The sequence below is a fragment of the Festucalex cinctus genome, chromosome 3, assembly GCF_051991245.1.
Source record: "Festucalex cinctus isolate MCC-2025b chromosome 3, RoL_Fcin_1.0, whole genome shotgun sequence".
NCBI lineage: Eukaryota > Metazoa > Chordata > Actinopteri > Syngnathiformes > Syngnathidae > Festucalex > Festucalex cinctus.
This window is the reverse complement of record NC_135413.1, coordinates 26,818,413-26,839,897: the sequence shown is the minus strand read 5'-3', so window position 1 is coordinate 26,839,897 and position 21,485 is coordinate 26,818,413. Positions and strand designations below refer to the sequence as shown.

The window sequence follows — 21,485 nt, the reverse complement described above, 5'->3', positions numbered from 1 at the left end:
GACGCGATGGGCTGGTGGCTGGCGTCCTCGGGGACAAGCTCCACTTCCTACCGTTAAAGCTGCACTTCCTCATGTTTCTGACAGCCGTGACAGGGAAGCGAAGGCGGGGGAGGATGTGAGACGGGGTGGGATTGGGGGGTGGGGGGGTGGGGGGGGGGTGCAGGAGGGATTCGGTGTGGGTCGTACATCTGTTCAGGTCCTCGGTGACGCCGTCTGGATGCTGCGGTGCACATGGAATGAGATGCGTGTGTGTGTGTGTGTGGGGGGGGGGGGGGGGCGATGGGGGGAGGGGGGATGCTGAAGAAATGCTCAGCTCGGGATAACCAAGTGTGGCTGTTGTTTGTTGGTTTGTAGCAGACTCCCAGTTTGGACTTTGAATTATAAAATTTGTCATTCGTAAACGGGGTAATACTACCGTAGTTGCAGACTGGGACTAGAGAAGACCAACCACACTTTAGCTTAGACTAGACCCAGACTATAACCATTGTAGACCAAGACTCGACAAACATATCAATAATAGCCTTCGACTTCAACTAGATAGACCCAGACCTGAACCATATTAGATCCAGTCTTGACCTAAACTGACATTACCAGACCTCTGCTTGAACAATACGAAACCTAGTCTTGTGCTAGACCAGACAGATTAGAACTATGCTTGACCCAGACTTGACCTAGGCTATACAACCCTTGAATTAGCTGTGAACCAGGCCTGAACAGACCTAGTCTGGACCTAGACAATACTGCCAGCAGATTTGAGCCAGAGTAGACCCAGACTGGATCTAGACTAGTCAATATTAGACCTAGACTAGTCAGCTTGTACATATGCAAGGCTTCAATGAGACCAGGACTAGATCTATCCTAGACTCAGACTGAAACTAGAATAGGACAATAGTAGACCTACACTTCAACAACATTAGATATAGACTTGACCTAGACTAAACCCAGACTATGCTAGACCCGACTGTAAAATACTTGACCTACCATTGAATTATAGCAGACCATGATTAGATTAGGCCTGCACTGGCTGCTAATTAGCATTGCTTGATGTCCGCCAAGTGTGCGCGCACTTCCTTCTTCTTTGCGTCGGCCTGTAAGAAGCTCAATTCTTTGACCAATTTCAATGATTAACCAAACAGCCGTTCGGTAATGAAAGGCACTGATTATTCCTCCCCTGCCTGCGTCGCGTTTCTCTTATCAATAAAAAGCGCTGGCGTCTCTCATCAAGGAGGAGAAATCCATGGAAAGCTGACGTGCTGACACAAAGCGACTGCTGAAGCCCAGCAAATCTGCCCGCTTAATTGATTATTGGCGCCGGAAGCGGGTATCTGTGAGGTGCAGAGGGCCTCGGGGGAAATAATGGAAAACAGATAAGATGAAATGCGGAAGAATTGCCGCTGCCGCCCGTTTGTATTAACGCCTGGCCCGTTTCCTCCCGGCGCGCCAACAAAGCTTTTCAAAATTGCCCGAATCGAAACGTAAACATGATGTAATCGGAAAAGTGTCGGAGAGACTTTTTGATTTCCAAAGTGACTCCGTCGTGTGGCTCCAGTTCAAAGTGCTCCCGCTGGACAACTTTTCACTTGTAAAATGTCGACGTCTGTCTTTTCAAGTGCTTAATGAGGACGTTTCAGTCAGAGCCTTGTCTTTCATGACTCATTGTAAAGTTAACCAAAAATAATGAAGTAGTTTCACTAACAAACACAAAAACAAACAAACCAAACCAAAAACTAAGAAACCAACCAACAAAGCTATCTAAAACCAACTAACGAACCCTTGAAGTAACCAACTAACTCATGAACTGAATAATTGAATAACCAACCAACTAAAGAACCCAACAAACTGGCTAACTAACCAACCACTAACGAACCAACGACCTCTCCAATAATTTAGTAACCAACCAATTTCCAAATTATGCCAATAATCTCAATAATCGAAGCATTGTACAATGTAAATTCTGTGGAGTAAATTTGACTCTCTTTAGAGTGGGACCAAATAGTTTTAGAGTAATGTTTACACTTGGAAGAGAGTAAAATAAAGAAGGGGGGGGGGGAAGTCATTCAAGGATTGACGAACGAACGAACGAACGAACGAACGAACGAACGAACGAACGAACGAACGAACGAACGAACTGACGACCTTCACCTTGGGAGAGTTCCACACTACCATCTGAGCTATGCTCCTCCTACTGTTTGCTTATATTCAAGAGGAGACCAAAAACATTGTTTTTCTCTTGGAGTTACAAAGATTCCAACTGATACGAGCAATATCCTAAAACACAGCCTGAGCTGAGTGGCTCAGGAAGTAGATCGGCTGTCTCCCGCCGCATTGAAGGTTGTGAGTTTGTTCCCCAACCATTGGGTGACTTTTATTTATTTTTGTCAATTCTTTATTTCATTCTCTTCCAAGTGTAAATACTTAAACTATATTTGGTCCCACTCTAAATAGGGTCAAATTTACAGTAAATAATAGACTGTGTAGTTGCAGTCGTGTTCCATGCAACTAATCAAGGTGTCTCCCATCGAGAAGCAGCCAACGACAGAACATTTTGTTGTTGTTGTTGTTGTTTTGGTGGCGAGCTGCAGGCTGTTGATTGTCCTTCGCCTTCGTCACAGATCGCTTTTCATGCTCTGTGTGTGTGTGTGTGTGTGAGACTGTAGCTCGGGTATCATTGACAACACATTCAAAGGCAGCTTGCAAGGATATTCTCTATTTGTTTTAGTGAGGTAATAGAAAGTCGAAAACAAGACGGGTGACACAAGGCCATCTCTGTTCAGCAGCAAAGGAAAATGTGTCAACAGCTGCTAGGAAGCTGACATAAATGCACTGATGCTGTTATATAGCTTTCCAGTGCAATACGCTGAACAAGATTGAGGTCGTATATAATGCACCTAGGAAGGAAGCTTGCAATAAGCAGTTTGACGTTTGACCAGTCTTCTAGGTTCCATCCATCCATCCTTTTCCTTAACCGCTTACTCCTCACAAGAGTCGCGGTGCGCTGGAGCCTATCCCAGTCGGCTACGGGCAGTAGGCGGGGTACACCCAGAACTGGTTGCCAGCCAATTGCAGAGTCTTCGAGGTTACCGTTCAAAATCAATTGGATTCTTGCTTTAGCAGTCCGCGGTCCCCGTAATTTGTAGTTTGTGGTTCATAATGGACTGCTGGCAGACAGGCCAGTCTAGTACTCGAACTCTCTTCGCTGAAATGAGGAGGGACGTGCAAGTTACCCAAGTCGTGGGCGCTAACACACCCCCATGCCATCACAGATGTTGGCTTTTGTACTATTACGCTGATAACAATCTGGAATTCTGGACTGTCCATTTCCTCTTTAGCTTTAGAGGCCGCAATGTCTACAATTTCCAAAAACAGTCTGAAATGTGGACTCGTCAGACCACAGCACATTTTTCCACTTTGCGTCGTCTCAACAAAACGATGAGTCAGTACTGACTGGTTTTCTCAGTCCCCAGACCTCCCTCACATCCCCCAACACAACAAAACTGCAACTTTCCGTGGCCTTTTATTGTGGGCAGTCTAAGGCACACCTGTGCCCTAATCATGGTGTCTAATCAGCATCTTGATATGGCAGACCTGTGAGGTGGGATGGATTGTCTCGGCATAGGAGAAGTCCCAATCACAGATTTAGACTGGTTTGTGAACAATATTTGAGAGAAATGGCGATATTGTGTATATGTGGAAGAAGATTTAGATCAGGGGTCTCCAAGTTCGGTCCTCGAGAGCCCCTATCCAGCCTGTTTTCCATGTTTCTCTCCACAAACACACCTGATTCATGATCGGGATCGTTATCAGGCTTCTGCAAAGCTTGCTGATTAGCTGATCATTAGATTCAGCTGTGCTGAAGAACGGCGACATGGAAAACCGGCGAGATAGGGGCTCTCGAGGACCGAACTTGGAGACCCCTGTTTTAGATCTTTTGAGTTCATCTCATAAAAAAAATGGGAGCAAAAACAAAAGTGTTGAGTATATGTGAAGCACATTGAGTGCTTAGTCTTGACTAACAAGTGAGCAAAGCAAGGAATCAACGAAGTGACCGACCAACTGAATCAACCGAGCAACTTACGTACCAACCGTGCACTGCAAGGCGAGCTCTCGCCTCCTATTCAATGGACAGACTATAGCGTGTGAATGGCAGTGAATGGGCCAGCTGAGAGGCAACTGTGTGGCTTATGTGCTCCACTTGACACAAGGTTATGCACGCACGCACACACTTAACTGCCTGCTGCTGGAAGTGTGCAGCGTCCTGAGAAAATGGCGACGCTGACATCCCAGCCAGTGTGCCTGCCAGTGGGTTGCGACCATTAAAAGACACTTTAGTCCATTTGGCAGGCTGGATTGCTGCGACTCGAATGAACACAAACACACGCACACGCTAGCACACACCCGGTTAATGCATCCTGGGAATTTATAGCTATTCCCCCGTTCCAGGAATATAAGAGGGACGTGCGGTCTTGTCAGTCAGCTGAGTTTCTGGGTAGGAGGAAAGAAGACGGTTACCATGGCAACACCTGGGCATCGAGCCGCCAAGCTACAGCAGTTATCCACATAAGCCGCATAATCCACATGAGCCTCGTGTTGTGTTGTGTTGTTTCCATCATCGTCGTGGCACACACCAAGGACACGCCCACTGATGAGCACTGAGGGGAAGTTCTAATTGTGATCATTATGGAAGCTGTTCAATAATGGGAAATGGGACATTGTTCTTTTTTGCTGACTTGGTCTGAAAATGATTATCAATTTGTTCATCTATCTATTCCGGGAATGTGTAATGACAGACGGAGCTTTCTATCTTTGTATTGTTGCAAAATTCTGCGAAATTTCAAAGTTAACTAGCTCGCCAAGTAACTAATGACCTTACTCAGCAACCAACCAAAAGTAAATGAATTAGCCAACTAACAAAAATTGGAAACTAATTTACCAACCAACAAGACTGGAAACAAACTAAGCAACCAATGAACTAACCAACCAAAAGGAATGAAATAAAATAAAATTAACTACGAACTAACATGGAACATGACCGACTAATAAACAATCTAAACAACCAAATCATTGACTTTTTAACCAACTGAAATGAAGGAAAAACAATCTGATTCTGAATCCGCCACACATGGGACCTGTCGTGCCGTATCAGAATCGGATGATTCCAAATTCGATGATTCTGATTGTACCACGCACAAGACCTGCCGTGCCATATCAGAATCGCAATCAGATGATTCTGATCAGAATCTGATTTCGATTCAGCCCCACCTGAGACCTGCCGTTGCCGAATCGGAATCAGGATCAATTGATTCGGAATCTCGTAACTGTGTGCTCTGCAGGTGAGCTGACCATGAGGTTACTGTGGAAATGCTTGGACAAGATGAGGTGTCTGAGGAAGCGCTCGGCCATCCCCTTCCTCGGCTTCCTCGTCACATTCCTCCTCTTCCTCAACCTTTACATTGAAGACGGATATGTGCTGGTTAGTAAGACTTTCTGTGTTTGTGTGCGAGTCTGGGTGTTTACTAGTCTCGAATGCTCCACCTTGTCTTCCAGGAAGAAGATAAGAGGCAGCTCAGGGAGACGTCGGCCCACCCTCCGAGCGCAGAGCGATACGTGCACACCTTCCGAGACCTCAGTAACTTCTCGGGATCCATCAACGTCACGTACCGCTATCTGGCCGGGACGCCGCTCAACCGCAAGAGTATGTCCAATGTTTTGTTTAAAAGACTTTGGATTCAGGATTGAAAGCAGGTCTGGGCTAATTATCATGACCTAGCCGATTGTTTTCATAACGACCTTACTGCCCAGTCTAGCTCTTCAGAAGTCATCACAAAACACGATTGGCACTGAGCAGGACCAGATTTACCTAACTGTTCATCTTGTTAAAAACCTCCACTGTGAAACCGTCAAAACCTGATTAGCATAATTTGTCCCTTGTCATCATCAGAGTATCTGACCATCGGGCTGTCGTCGGTGAAAAGGAAGCGAGGGAACTACCTCCTGGAGACCATCAAGTCCATCTTTGACCAGTCCAGCTACGAAGAACTGAAGGAGATCGTGGTGGTGGTCCACCTGGCCGACTTCGACTCTCTGTGGTGCGAGAACCTGCTGCAGGAAATCAGCCGCAAGTTCTCGCACCACATCATCGCCGGCCGCCTGCTGGTGATCCAGGCTCCCGAGGAGTACTACCCGTCCCTGGACGGCCTGAAGAGGAACTACAACGACCCCGAGGACCGGGTTCGCTTCCGCTCCAAGCAGAACGTGGACTACGCCTTCCTGCTCAACTTCTGCACCAACCTGTCCGACTTCTACATGATGCTGGAGGACGACGTGCGCTGCTCTCGCAACTTTCTGACGGCGCTGAAGAAGGTGATCGCCTCCCGGGACGGGTCCTACTGGGTGATGCTGGAGTTCTCCAAGCTGGGCTACATCGGCAAGTTGTACCACGCGCGGGATCTGCCGCGCCTGGCGCACTTCCTGCTCATGTTCTACCAGGAGATGCCGTGCGACTGGCTGCTCATCCACTTCCGAGGCCTGCTGGCCCAAAAGGACGTGATTCGCTTCAAGCCGTCGCTCTTCCAGCACATGGGCTACTACTCATCCTACAAGGGAGCCGAGAACAAGCTGAAGGATGACGACTTTGAGGAGGACGCGGTGGACATTCCCGACAACCCGCCGGCGCGCCTCTACACCAACATCGACGTCTTCGAGAGCTACGACGCCGCCAAGGCCTACAGCGCCGTGGACGAGTACTTCTGGGGAAAGCCCCCGTCCACCGGGGACTTCTTCGTGGTGGTCTTCAACAAGTCGGCCAAGATCAGCAGGATCAAGATCGCCACAGGATCCGACGACAGACAGAACGACATCCTCCACCGCGGAGCGTTGGAAGTCGGCGAGAAATTGGTGGGCACCAAGAAGGGAAAGCAGTGTTCCTCGTACATCACCTTGGGGGAGTTTAAGAAAGGCAACATCGAAGTCCGGGACGTGGACCGCAAGATCAGCTTTGATGTGGAGTGCGTGCGTATTGTAGTGACAGCCGGTCAGAAGGAGTGGCTCATAATCAGAAGTATAAGTTTATGGACGACACCCCCACCCAGCCAATGAGGGGGGCGTGCGGACTCTTAGTACATCGTAGTCAACAATTTCTATTATAAATATACATATTTCCACTCCAACGTAAGCGTTTTGTACGTATTTATTGATTTGGATTGCTACTGTTTTTTTGTTTGTTTGTTTGTTTGTTTTTATACCTGCAAGTCTCGGATCATCTTCCTGGTCCTTGTGTTTGTTAGCGTGACCGTAACGTTAGAGTGGAAAGCGATTGTAGTGTGGTTTACAAGATCAGCATTGATAACACTTTAAACGGTCGCCATCGATCGGTACGTGTTATGAAACGGTGCAGAGGTTTGTTTGACTTACAAAACAAAATTCTGCAGAAGCTAACATTGGCGCTCTACTTCTTTATACTGTGCCACATCTGATCAAAAAACAGGTGGACATCTGACTCAAGTCAAAGTCTGTTCACATAAATTGATAGCAAGCCAAACCAATGGGCATGAGCGAAAACATGAAGAATTAGTGAAGATTAAAATGTACTGAAATGAACTATTAAATGTGAGGTTGTTGTTTTTGTAACAAAAAGTATTAAAGTAGGGGGGGGGGAGCATCCAGCGTCATGAATTGCTTTGGTTTGACAATCAGTGTTCCACCCACAATAATGGCATAGGCAAAAAAAAAAAAAAAAGGCTTGGCCATTTAGCCTCGTCCACCTGTCGAGGAAATTGTCTCATCTCAGCCAAGTCCCTAATCAAAACTGATCAAAGTTACAAGCCCAGTTTATTGAAGATCGGCAAAATTGATGTCAGTTTTTATAGATTTTTAGGCCGTCTTTCAGATCCGTTTTTTTTTTTTTTTTTTTTAATTCTTGACAATATGGTCTATGCAGGCCCACTAGTCTAATTCTGGCTAATATTGCGTTTTGGAATATGAGTTAAGAAGCCAAATCCAGCCGTTTTCATCAATATCAGAAGGCGTTCATTTTGCCACTTGCTGTCGAGTGAAGATGACATCACTGTTGCTCAGGGCTCAGGCAGCGACCAATCACAGGTCACCTGTTTTCTGAAGCTGAGCTGTGATTGGTTGTTACCTGAGACCAGCAAAATCCACCATGTCATCTTCACTCGACAGAAAGTGGCAAAATGGCTGCCTTCTGATATTGATGAAAACGAATGGATTTGGCTTCTTAACTCATATTCCATAAATGTTTAGTGAGATCACATATAACATATTATTGTCAAGAAATATTTAAGGTTGACTTCCCTTTAATGTAATTCATCCCAAAATGGCTGCTTCAAACCAAAATGGCCAACTTACTGCTCAGTTTCAATTACAGGTCTTTAAGTCTTTTTCATGCGTCTTGTTTTTTTGTCTTGTCCATGTCACATGTCCACCACGTCACATCACGTCCATCCAAATTTGTGTCTTGTTTGGTTTGAAACTGGTTGGTATTTTTTATTTTATTTTATTTTTTTTACTTTCCAAACTCCTTTTTTCCAAGGCATTTACCACAAAATGCAAAAACCAAAATGGCTGATTTTCAGCTCAATTTCAAGCACGAGTCCATGAGACTTTTTCATGCAACTTGATAGGATAGAAATGTCCACCCAATTTCAACTTGCGTCGGGGGTTAATTAATTAATTTATTTTTTCTAACTAGTCCTCGTTTTCATTGAATTTGGCCATAAAATGTCTATTTACCAATTTTCACCTCATGCAAACATTGTTGGGTTTCTGGACATGTTGAGGCCCCCCAAAAAAAGCAATTAAATTGGATTTTACAAGGTATTGAATTTTATTCCAAGCTATTAGATTGAACCTAAGTATCTCTGTATACATCTTACAATAAAAGGGTCGGTCTTTATTAGAAAGTGTCGTACAACAGGCCGTCCTTGAGAACGTTGTCCAATTACTTTAGGTAATTGTGTCTTTCGCAGCCTTTCAAGACGGATAACAAGGCGGCAAAGTGTCGCTGTGGGATTCCCGGCAGGCCTTGTCCCCGTTTGGCCCTTAATGGGCTCCCTCATCGCGAAGCCACCAGGAGGAGCGCCATCTTGAGGTGTCTGGCACTTTGGATATTCACTTTGAAAGCGTTTGTCCCTCCTCTTGTGTCACCGCGTCTGCTCCGTGTTGTGTCAAAGTGGCTGACAGGAGAACATTGTTTGTTTTTTCCACTGGAGATGAGATTGCTCAGTGAAGAATGAGCCAGCAGTGTTGCGTTTTTCTTTTTTCCTTCTATTCCTCTTCTTCTTTTTTTTTTTTTTTTTTTTCAAACTCAGCAGCTCAATTTTCCTGCGGTAAATTCTCTTTTATGACACAAAAAGACTCTTAAAAAGCCAATTCAGAACAAAACAACAGACTTCCCGTGTCTTTTCAAGTATGACTTCTTGAGAGTTTTCTTTTTTTTGTGTCAACTCATGATAGGCTTGCCTATGAAATTTCATGCTGGCGAGACATCAAACCTCACGCATAATGATGAAGCTAAAAATCCTCTTGAGTATCATATTCATCCTATTGAAAATTTGGTAACAAATAAATCACTTCAGTCTAACAAAATCTCTTTGACATTTTAGGACCTCTGGAAATGACCCTAAAATGGCCATTTCAAAACAAAATGGATGACTTTCGGTGACAGTTTTGTGGGTATGAGTCGACACGCCAACCAAATTTCATGTTGCTAACTGGCGTCGAACGCTGAATTGTATTTTACTTCTCGGGTTCACAACTAAATCAATGGCGGCTTGTTTGTTTTTGAAGGACCTCTGAAAATGACAAAAAGACTCCAAAATAGCCACTTCAAAACAAAATGGCAGACATTCCATGTCTCGAGACTGTTTTTTTAATGGGTCTACTCATTGTAGACATCCACACCAAATTCCATGTTGCTAAGTGAGACTGGCTAGTCTCCTACATACTTCATTTTTTTTTTTTTTTTTTTTTAATCAATCACAGAGAATCTCATGAGTACGTTTAGGTCGCCGAGAAATCACACTAAAATGGCCAGAAAAATGGATGACTTTCGGTGACAGTTTTGTGAGTATGAGTCGACATGCCAACCAAATTTCACGTTGCTAATTGGCGTTGAACGCTGTATTTTATTTGATATCTCGGGTTCACAACTAAATCTATGGCGGCTTTGATTTCCTTTGTTTTTGAAGGACCTCTGGAAATGACAAAAAGACTCCAAAATGGCCACTTCAAAACAAAATGGCAGACCTCCCATGTCCCAAAATCTGGAAAGAGCCAAAATGACCCGAGTCTGACGTTAGCTTAGTCTGGATTCACGATGTTGGTCATGTGACGCATGTAACACGTGCATGAAGTGATTGTGAAATCTTTTCCCAGCCCGTAGAAATCGACAACATATCATTTTTTTTATTTATTTTTTTGTCTTCTGTCCTTCTGGTTGCTGCTGTACTGTAAGATGCCGCCTATATTTTTGTACTGCTATGCTATCCACACCTTGTACGATGATGTTGTGTTGCAAAAAAGGAGACGGATTAAACCCCTGAATGCCCAGTGTCATGTTTGTGTTCTTTGACTGCACACTTTTTGACATCAAAGTAGAACTTTACGCAGTCCCCCCCCCAAAAAAACGCATTTGTGACATTTGCAGCTGGTTGAAGCATCCTGAGACGAACGTTTAGCCGCCAGCGAAGAACATACATTATTCATTTCAATATTCATGATATGCGTTTTTCCTCCTGCTCGAGAGCATCCATAATGAACGCTGGGGTTGGGGGGGGGGGCGCGCACACACAGGCTCTTTGTTTTGATTTGCATGAGGGACTCGCACATCAGATATACTGTCATACCTTGACAACTATACTGTATATCGTACCTGTGTAGATGGTGCACACAAAGTATTCACAGTGCTCCATTCTTCTAAAATTTAATAAATGTGTTTTTTTTCTGTCGAAATTCTACATACAACACAGACTAATGGCAATTTGAAAACAGTTTTTTTTTTTTAATCACTAGCGTATTATGTTCTGCTTTCCTTGTCCTGCCCACCTGCGTTTGCCTGACTTCCTCGTGCGTCAACCTATCAGAATCCTCTGCCACTTGTGTCTTGCCCAGCTGAGGCTCGTTGTGTCAATTAGTGTGTGTGTGTTTAGTCTCTTGTCTCCCCTCTGTCTGTGTCGATTCATTGTCATTTAACTCATTGTTTCTTAGTTTGTGGCTCATTTTTGCCTCCTCGTTTTTGTTTCTTAAACTTCTTTTTGACCTCATTCTTTGCTTCCTCGCCCTGCTTCCCTGCATTTGGGTCCACCACCACACCTCGTTTGTGACACCCAGAAAATGTTCAGCGCTTTCCAGTTTACATATTTTCTTGTTCCAGATTGATTCCAAAATTGAATAATTTATTTTTCCTCCCTAAAAATTCAACACTCCTTAATAAAACATTGCCGTTTTTTTGTTTTATTAAAATGTAAGAAGTGCAATATCACATCATATACAGTACATGCAGTGCAGTTGGAAATATTCACAGTGCTCCAATCTTGTTCTAAAATGTATTACCGTATTTTCCGCACTATAAGGCGCACCTAAAAGCCTTCAATTTTTTTCAAAAGCTGACCATACGCCTTATAATCCAGTGCACCTTATATATGGATCAATATTGAGCCGCAACAGGTCTCGCTGTTAAGACGCTATCTGTGACCCTGCACGATCGGTGACGCGCATGCACAGAAGATCCCGCCATCTTGGATCGCGAGCTAATACTAATACTTTACCTCAGAGAAAATAATAAAACATTTTGGGAGTGAATGTAGTTGTCAGTAAGCCAGTTTGTAATCTATTAATAAAGTTTGACTGACCTATCTGACTGTTTTGTTGACATTCCCTTTAGCGCAGCACCATCTAATGGATGCATAATATAACCACAGTACTACTGTAGCGCCTTATATATGGAAAAAGTTTTAAAATATGTCATTCATTGAAGGTGCGCCTTATAATGCGCTGCACCTTACAGTCGTGAAAATAAGGTAAATTCATTTTGGCGTCAAAATTCTACAATTGACAGGTGTTAGTATGAACATAACATTTGTAAAAAAAAATGTAAAATTTAAATTAAAAAACAAAATTAAGTGCATTCAGTCAGTATTCACAATGTTCTTTTAAACTCAAAAATTGAACACACGTAAGCGCTTCATGGCAACGTTTATAAATCGTTTACATTTTTTTTTGCATATTATTATAACGAAAAATCTACAGTACAATGGATTCAGAAAGTATTCGCAGGGCTTCACTTTTAAGGCTTTTTGAATTTTGATGGGAAAAAAAAACAATTTCGTCAATTTTGGGATGAGGCCAACAAAATATAGGTGGGAAATGCGGAGCTGTGAATACTTTCTTACAGTATTAAACTTTTTTGGTTTTGTTTTTTTTCCCTGTGTTTCATTTCACACTAGTAAATGTCACTTGAAGCTTCTGGTCTTGCAATCCTGTCAAAAGGTGTTACAAATGGGCCTTAAAAACAACCCCCAAAAAAATGAAAGTAAAAAGATGACATTTGAATTGCAGTGAGGCGCTAACAGCAAGCAAAATGTCAAAAGCAAAAGCCGGGTTGCCGGTTAGTCCCGCGTCACTTGCAGGGCTGATATATACATCAAAAAGTTGGAAAATGGTTCTTCATTATTTGGAGGAAATCTGATTTGATTTAATTTAATCTGATTTAATCGTTTGGGTTCTTCCAGTCCAGCATTTTTCGAAAGTTGTAATCCCACCAGAAGGAAGGATTAGTTTGGGAATTAAGTAGTATTTTCTGAGAAAGAAAATATTACAAGGCTGAAGTAGTTTTTTGAGAATAAAGTCTGGGGAAAAAAAACCAAAACATTTTCCTGTCATCTTACTGGAATTAAATTATAATTTTTCTTACAGGGAAAAAAAATCTAAATTTCAATCTTTTGATAATAATTAGGGTTGCTTTTTAACTGTCTTTAGTTTTTTGTTGTTTTTTTGCCGTGTAAACCGTCCTTGTGTGTCTTGAAAGATACTGATAAATGTATTATTCGGCTTGTTGTAGGCAGCATATCACCCCTCAGAAAGGTTTTTCTTTTAAGTTTAAAATTACTTACTTTAACCTCCAACAACAAATAACACAACAAAACCCATAAAGTTTTTTTTCTCTCTCTCTTTCATCCCCTTTTAAATCCATCCTCGCTGTGTTGTACTAGCCTCGTCCTAGCTAGCGCTAAGCTAGTACGTATCTCATGTCCGGCCAAGTTTGTCAATTCCCTACAAAAAAAGAGTGAGAGGCCAACATTGAGCCATTAGCCAGCCAAATAATTCCACTGCTAGGACGGCGTTAGCTGAGCAAAAATATTCCCGGACACACACAGCTACCACTGTAGCATTTATTCTGAGTTTAAACATTTCATTCAGTGATTCTTTGGTGGACCACTAGAGGGAGCCACACTTTATAGGATCGTATAGAAAAGATGCATTGGTTTGTTTGTAGTTCTGAGAAGAAGCACACTACCAAAGCATCCGTGGGAATCCTCTGCATTCCCGTCACGTTACATGATCTGTTCCTGGTCTCCGGAGACTCGGCGTTGCATCCGAACATTTTCCATTTGCTGCTCATGTTTTGCGCGCGCAGCGTTTGTTGTGACAGCTGCCGGCCTCCAGACACACAACCTGCTTGGAGACGCACTTGAAAGCAGACGAGGCTCCTCGGAGACGATCGCCGTGAGACTTTGGTAATTGTCGTCGTCACCAGCTGGACGCGAGGAAGAACCCCCCCAAACCCCCTCACACGCCTCCCCTAGGCGAAACACAGTCACTGGTGACATTGAAACCCAAATGGGGGAGACGAGGGGGAGTGTAACGTCATTGCACGTTTTTTTTTGCGAGACGAAGCATTTGACAACGCTTAACAGCGTCGTTCGCCGACGGGCCGAGCCATTCGGAGGCGAGCGCCTGTTTAGTAAAATGCAAGAACATCGTGTTCCACTGGTGCAGGAAACAGCAAGCGCACCTGTCTGATTCAATGCAAATTAGCTATTCACCAAAGAAGATTGCGTTGACATCTTGTGACCTTTTTGGAGAGTCATAATTGTACCAGAAGGAAGGATTATTATGGCAATTAAAAAATAAAAATAAAAAAATAAAAAAGATGTTTGTTTTTTTTTCAAGGAAAAGGCTTATGTTTTCGAAGAAAAAGGATAATAAAAGAACCAGGTGTTTTGTTTTGTTTTTTAGAGAATAAAGTCAGTCGCATCATAATCCTTCACCTGCCCGTAGCCTCATGCTGACCTGCTAGCTTGCGCTTCAGGAGCTTTCTTAAAGCTATGTCAGCCTCTGAAAAATAAAAATCAGCACTCATCCCTTGTCTTGAAAGTCTTGAAAATGAAAAAAAAAAAAGAGTGTGTAACAAATAAGTCACGCAATCAATCTAGCAGCAGTGGCTAACGCTGGCTTGTTTACATTGCTAATGCTAGCTTAGTATTATTAGCGCAGCTATTTTGTTGAAGCTTGACAATGTTTTATTTTTCACAACTACACACTTTCATATGACGCATGGTCACGGCTAACAGGGCTGGACTGCCCATCCAACATGAAAAGGCTGGTGGGCTGACGGTCCTTTGTCGCCAGTTGATTTATTTTTACCCTCTATAGTTTTCTGACCTGCTATACCAGTGATATCAGTACGATTTTTATGCCCCCCACTTTTTAATTGTAACTGTCAAAACCAAATAGATTAAGAACCACTGAATTAGTACATAGTTAGCTCGCTAGCTAGCTCGCTAGATGGATAAACGGCTAGATGGATGGATGGGTAGATAGATAGATAGATAGATAGATAGATAGATAGATAGATAGATAGATAGATAGATAGATAGAAAGCCGCTCACAAGTAATTAGTTTTCAGTGATGAATTTCTTTGACCCCATTTCTGTCATAACAAAGTTACGTTTCAATTTTTTTGACGAGCCGTATTTGTCATATCTCAATTCCAAGACCGAGATACTTTCCATTTCTTTAAATATTTTGTAACTATGAGGTCCAAAGAGTTTGTCACCAAAGTCGAATTTTTGCATTTAGTACAAGGTGGTGCTGCTTTGCTGTCGGGTTGTGCGGCCTTGGCGGAGGTCTCCTGCTTGCACTCCACCAGGTGCCACATGGAACGCCTCCACTTTGACTAACTTTGAATGCTCCTCGCTCGCCGTTCTCATCTTTCATCCCACATTTGGAACACGTTTCCTTTCGCAGTCTGCCAAGCCGACACAACAGATGGTTGCTGTGACAATTCCATGAGGGAAAGGAACACACAAAAAAAAAAAACTCCAAAATAACCAACAAAACTGATTGGATGGAAGCTGTCACATGACGTTTTCATGTTTTGGCTAAAAATACAACCTTTCATTTTTAAATAATACTGAAGTGTCTTCATTTATGGAAACCACAAACGCGTTGGTGCTAAATAGGGGTGTTTATTTGAGGGAGGACTTTATCTTGCCCCATCTCAATGGTTGCCCTCATTTTAAAACGAACATATATATTGGCTTGATTTCTATCTTTTAAATTTGCTCAAAATTGTTTATTTGAGGGAGGAATCTAATTTTATTAACCCCCTCCAAATTAATTTTCTTTAGGGGGGAAAAAAACAACAACTTATTAGCCCTTTATGCATTTTATATTGGGCCAAACGGACTTGGAGCAAGCATTTATTTGAGGCTGGCATTGAGTTGACTTAATCTTCCCCCCAAAATGCTCTCGTTTGGGGAAAGCCAAACAGGTCGTGCACTCTGTCAGTTGGTAATTTGGCAAAAAAAAAAAAGTTACAAAATAAACTCCTCCTACAAATAAATGTCTCATATGTATTTTTTTTCCAAATTTTAAATGAATAGAACTACAAAACAACTTTTTTTTTTTTTTTTTAATGAAAACCATTTGAGAGGTGGGTTGATACGAATTGATGCCTCACTTCAACAAACACTTTCTCCAAGTCCATTTAGCAAAATTTCAAATGATATGGAGCAAACACATTTTTTTTTTCATGATAATGTTTTGGGAGGGGATTTAAAAAGGGAGAAAAAAAATAATTAAGACTTCTCTTTCGTCAACAAAATTTGAATGGCTGTAGAGACAATCGATGGTTTTTATTGTTGTGTTTAATTTGAATTAGAATTACAATCTTTATTGTTGTGAAATACTTTGGGAGGAAGCTTAATTAAATAATTGCGTCCCTGAAATAAACACTCGCTCCAAGTTTTTCCTCCCTACATTTCAGCTAGATACAGGAGGGTTTTTATGAAAATGCTTTGGGAGTTGACCTAGTAAAAATAAACGCCTCCCTCAAATAAACAGGTCTATTTGTTTGTTTGTTTTGCTAAACTACATTCATACATTGGCTTGATGTCCAGTAGTGCTTGTCAGTGCACATGCAACATGTGTGCAACAACAGCATAAGCCGACATTTTGTTGGGAGGGTTGCTATTGGCGGATTTTTCTCAGTCAGTTTTGACTTAAACGCCTCAGCGGGGGGGGGGGGGGGGGGGGAAGGAAGGAAGCCTGGCGGGCTTTGGCTTCCCGTGTTCCGGCACAACCATGGCAACCACGACAATTGATTGTCCCGCAATCTCCTGTGGGGCTGCTGCTCTCCTTCTTCCCGTTATTATTATTATTATTATGGGGTTTTTTTTGTTGTTGTTGTTGTTTTTTCCAGCCACATAGAGTAGCTGACCGAACGAACGCATCCTTGTTCGGTTCCGCTTGACTTTGAAGGACGGGAGAGGGACACGCTTGCGAATGGTCGGGACAAAAGACAAATCTCAAGGACATTCAGCTACATTTGAGCACACAAGTGTTCAAAGAAATGGATATAGTCCAGCCAAAGGAAAAAATATATATTCTTGAGAGAGTTAAACTGATGCAACAAAAAGCATGACGGCGACTTTCAAGGCCTAGTTTCACACAAAATGTTACATTACGGTTACGGTTTGGGAATTTAAGTTTGAGGTTAGGGGTTATGTTAATGGTGAAAGACTCTTTTTTTTTTTTAAGAATTGTTCACTATTGGTCAGTCTACAGTGCTCGTCTCAATTTTTTTTCAGTCAAAAAAAAAAAGAGCCAAATGATGACCCGCATTACGATAAACTGGGGTGAAAAGGAAACAATACGCACGTTCGCTAGCTGAATGTTAACACATAGCAATGTGTAATAAATCATAAACGGGCAAACCAAACTAGCATCAAAACTGCAACACAGACAGGCAGATGACACAGACATGTATTCTGCAAAGGCCTTCGTGTTTAACATATAGGGGAGACCGGGGCTTGTTATATCACTTTTTATACTTATGTTTTTTGTAATCAATGCATCATATAGAAACAAAATGTATACCAGATGAAATACCAATGTCTTGGGTATATTTTTTGTATTCATGTCATTTTCATACTTTGTGTCAGTGCAGTTATAAGCAATCAAATAGAGGGAGTGAGCATGTGACATGTTGCCCCGCCAATGGGTAAGTTGTCACACTATGTGGGGTAAGATGTCACGATGGCTTTTGCAACTAATAAAACAAGGGCAAAATTATTCTTTTTCTCCTGTTTTGTTTGTTTGTTTGTTTGTTTGTTTGTTTGTTTTTACAGCTAGAGAAATTGTTTATCATTGATCTTAAAATAATACCATAGTTATTGAGCAAATTTTAACAAAATATTATAAAATAGATTAAAGTCCTTAAGAACTGCTGGCATATGGGTCATAGCGCTCAGCCTAAAATGCCCGTTTTGCTTCCTTTAAACTGGAAATTTGAGATTAAATTGAATAAAGAAAAATAAAGCATTTTGGTTAATGGAGGAGGGTTCATCATGAAACTTAAACCAGTCCTGACACGTGGGCATACTGTAGTTACAACAACAACAACAAATCTTGACAAACTAATTTCCTCACTCTTCAGACTCATAATCTGAAAAATAAGTCAAGCATACATAAACAGAGTTGCCAGAGGTGCAATTCTCATTGGCCCATTCTTTGCATATGTGACAACAAACCCCAAAATGACTGAGACAAGTTGCCCCAAACTACCCTGTTGGCTAATAGTTACAATAGCTTAAAGTTATCTTAAAACTGAGCAGTGACTGAGGCATGACAAGATGCCCGAATCTCTCCTCTAACGAGTCCTCATGATTTGCTGCAAAAATTTGTCTACGTCTGTTTCAAGATATATGATGTCGAAAATATTTATTTTGGGTTGTGCAAAACAGATAACTGGAATTCATCACGGCTCACAATGCGGAATTCTCTTCTCAGACAGTACCTGACCATTTATACGACGAAAACTAGCATTCCATGTACAGTATTCCACTTTTTCGTTGTGCCCCCTGGCGGAGAAGAAAATTGCAACGTGACAATTTGTGCTACAACTCGTCCCGGTCTCCCCTACGTAGGTATTGGACTGCCCCCTGGTGGCCAATGCGTGCACACCAGAAGGAGTTGACAGCATCTGTGGACATGAATCTGGATTATATGAAAGAAAAACAAATCACTTCCACATCTTTAGTACAGCATGCTCTGTGGATCGCAAGGAAAAGCCTTGACAGATGCACACGGCTTTGACTTTTATCACATCAAATGAGTGCGTGTTCATGTGTGCGTGTGCGCCTGCGCGTATATCCACACTGGCGGCCATGTAGCCTGACACTGTAAAGGCTCTAATTAAAGATTAATGTCAGCGCGCGCTGCGTGCGTTCTGGGCTCCCAGCAGCGTTTTGCTCACAAGCATCCCGGCCGGACACCCGCGTGTTGCTCGTTCCACAAACGGCTGCCAGTCTGCGGCCAGAAGGCGCATGAAAAGCAATGACAGTGCCAGCGAGTGACTGACTCGCTTTAATTAGCGCAAGCAGGCAAACATACCATCGTACAATTCTCGACACAATTACTGATTTGATTGTAAAAAAATCATATTATTATTATTATTATTATTATTATTATTATTATTATTATTATTATTATTATTATTATTATTATTATTATTACTTAACAACGTAAAATTTTGAGAAAAAAAAGTAACATTTTTAGTTTGGGGTACTTTTTTCTTCTTCTTCAGAAAATACAAGAAAAGTTGGGCGGACATGCCCCCCCCCCCAAAAAAAAACCCCAAAAAACCGCAACTAGATTTTAATATACTTCTTCTCTGAATTTTTTTTTTTTTATGAATTTATTGTCTTAATTAATTAATTAATTAACTACTGAAATTGTGCACAGCACTAAACAAGGCATTCCTGTGCATAAGTAGCATTATTGTTACGATTTTTATGGTTGAACTTAATTAATTAATTAATTAATTAAGAAAATAAACAGAGGGAACAATGCTTCTGTGGCTTTTTTTTAGAAAAAAATATGACTATTTAACATTTAAATAATAATAATAATAATAAAAATAATAATAATCATAATAATTGCAACCAAATATGAACTTTTTATTAACTTAAAAATCACGATATTTTTCAAAGGGGGGAAAGAAAGAAAAAAAAAAAAAAAAAAAAACTTCTGTCATAAGAGTCCACCCGGCCTCGTGCTGTCAAAGCTGTCAAAGTTAAAGCTTTAAAACTTTAACTCTTGAGTTAAATCTTTAAAATATATATATATATATATATATATATCTCCAGTTGAAAGATTAGGAGAGCATCTTGTATGACAAAAGCCTGCAATTGTCCAGAGGGGGAAGGGGGGCGGACTACGGCGAGTGACTCATTTTAATTAGCGCAGGCAGGCAAAGATGCAATCTTCCACTCGTCGCCACAATTACTGACATGCTCGTGTTTGGAACGCAGCGAGCCATCTGGCTGTGGGAACGGGACGCGCCTGGTGTACCAGCAGAGGCCTCGGCGTTGTGCAAATATGTGTTTTGTTGGTGGGGGGGCGTGTGAGTCGGGCCATGTCGCTGTCACAAAGATGCACATTTTAATATCACACCAGCTGAAGGCGCTACCTCCCAGCAGAACCACACACACACTCAGAACTCCGTCGGAGGGGAGGGAGGAGGTTAGGGTTAGGGTTTAGTAGTAGTAGTTTTAGTAGTAAATATTCATTTATATAGCACATTTAAAATACAGTAGCTAAACACTGTCAAAAGTCTGTTTATTGTGGTTGCTCAGGTTAGTTAATAAATAGTTGAATAAAGAGTTGAATAAAGCAAAACATCCACACAATATATATATATATATATATATATATATATATATATATATATATATATATATATATATATATATATATATTAGGGGTGTGAATTGCCTAGTACCTGACGATTCGATTCGTATCACGATTCACAGGTCACGATTCGATTCGATACCGATTAATCCCGATACGAATGGTCACGATTCGATACCGATTAATCCCGATACGAATTTATAAGTCGATTGTTGCGATTTTTTCCATTCAAATTTAGAAAATACTATCAGTAAATTTGTACATGTACACTGTAAGATTTGTATGAATATATTTATCTAAAACTTGAGGCTTATAACCGTGAGCCACTGTACACAAACAGTTTGCAATCTGTTTCACATTTGAACAGCATTAAAATAAAAATATTAAGGCTTAATGTGCCGTTCATATAACATTCTTCCATGCTCAAGGTGTGAATCCTAAAAAAAAAAAAAAAAAAAAAAAAAAAAAAAAAAAAAAAAAATCAACAAAAAAAAAATCGATTCTGCCGATTATTGAATCGATTCGAGAATCGCGCGATGTAGTATCGCGATATATCGCCGAATCGATTTTTTTTTAAACACCCCTAATATATATATATATATATATATATATATATATATATATATATATATATAGGTGTGTGTGGGTGTGGGTGGGTGTGTGTGTGTGTGTGTTCTTGTACATAATACATAGTGAGGACCAAAATACGTCTTTATCCAACAGAATGAGGACATTTTTGTGAAGTGAGGACATTTTGGCCGGTCCTCACTTTGCAAGACCTCTTTTTGAAGGTCAAGACTTGGTTTTAGAGTTTAGGTTTGAATTGGGTTATGGTTGGGGTTAGGGTAAGGGTTAGGTTTAGGCAATCATTTTTGATGGTTGCGGTTAGGGTAAGGCTCTAGGAAATGCATTATGTCAATGGATGTCCTCACAAAGATATATGTACAAGGATGTGTGTGTGTGTGTGGGGGGGGGGGGGAAGGGGTGTTGGCATGTATATGAATCACAAGAAAAATGGAACTCAAAATAGGCAATTTCGCATCGCAGTTTTGCCGCACCAGCTAGCTAGCTAGCAACAAGCTGCAGCTCGCTAGCTAGCTAACAACAAGATGCAGCTTGCTAGCTAGCGCAACTACACGTGTTGCAGAGACTGACTGAATCACTCCTAAGTCAGAGGGTTAGGGTTAGGTTATCTTATTTATTTATTTATTTATTTATTTATTTATTTATTTATTTAGCTTGTCACTGCCCCGTGGGAAGATGTGACGTCGCCA

At 41.5% G+C, this 21,485-nt stretch overlaps 1 protein-coding gene across 8 annotated transcripts in view; it reads left to right on the top strand.

The window, feature by feature from the left end:
* The window catches only part of mgat4c (mgat4 family member C), a 97,318-nt gene extending 86,749 nt beyond the window's left edge, over positions 1–10,569 (top strand). For 7 of the 8 annotated variants that reach the window (XM_077517199.1, XM_077517200.1, XM_077517204.1 and 4 more), the window contains 3 exons: positions 5,331–5,470; positions 5,545–5,692; positions 5,939–10,569. In XM_077517199.1, coding sequence (XP_077373325.1) covers positions 5,342–5,470; positions 5,545–5,692; positions 5,939–7,095 — 1,434 coding nt within the window. In that variant the 5' untranslated portion in view covers positions 5,331–5,341 and the 3' untranslated portion in view covers positions 7,096–10,569. Of the gene's footprint in view, positions 1–2,312; positions 2,332–5,330; positions 5,471–5,544; positions 5,693–5,938 lie in introns of those variants that run through there. The other variant, XM_077517206.1, reaches the window with a different exon arrangement.
* The last annotated feature ends 10,916 nt before the right edge of the window (positions 10,570–21,485 follow it).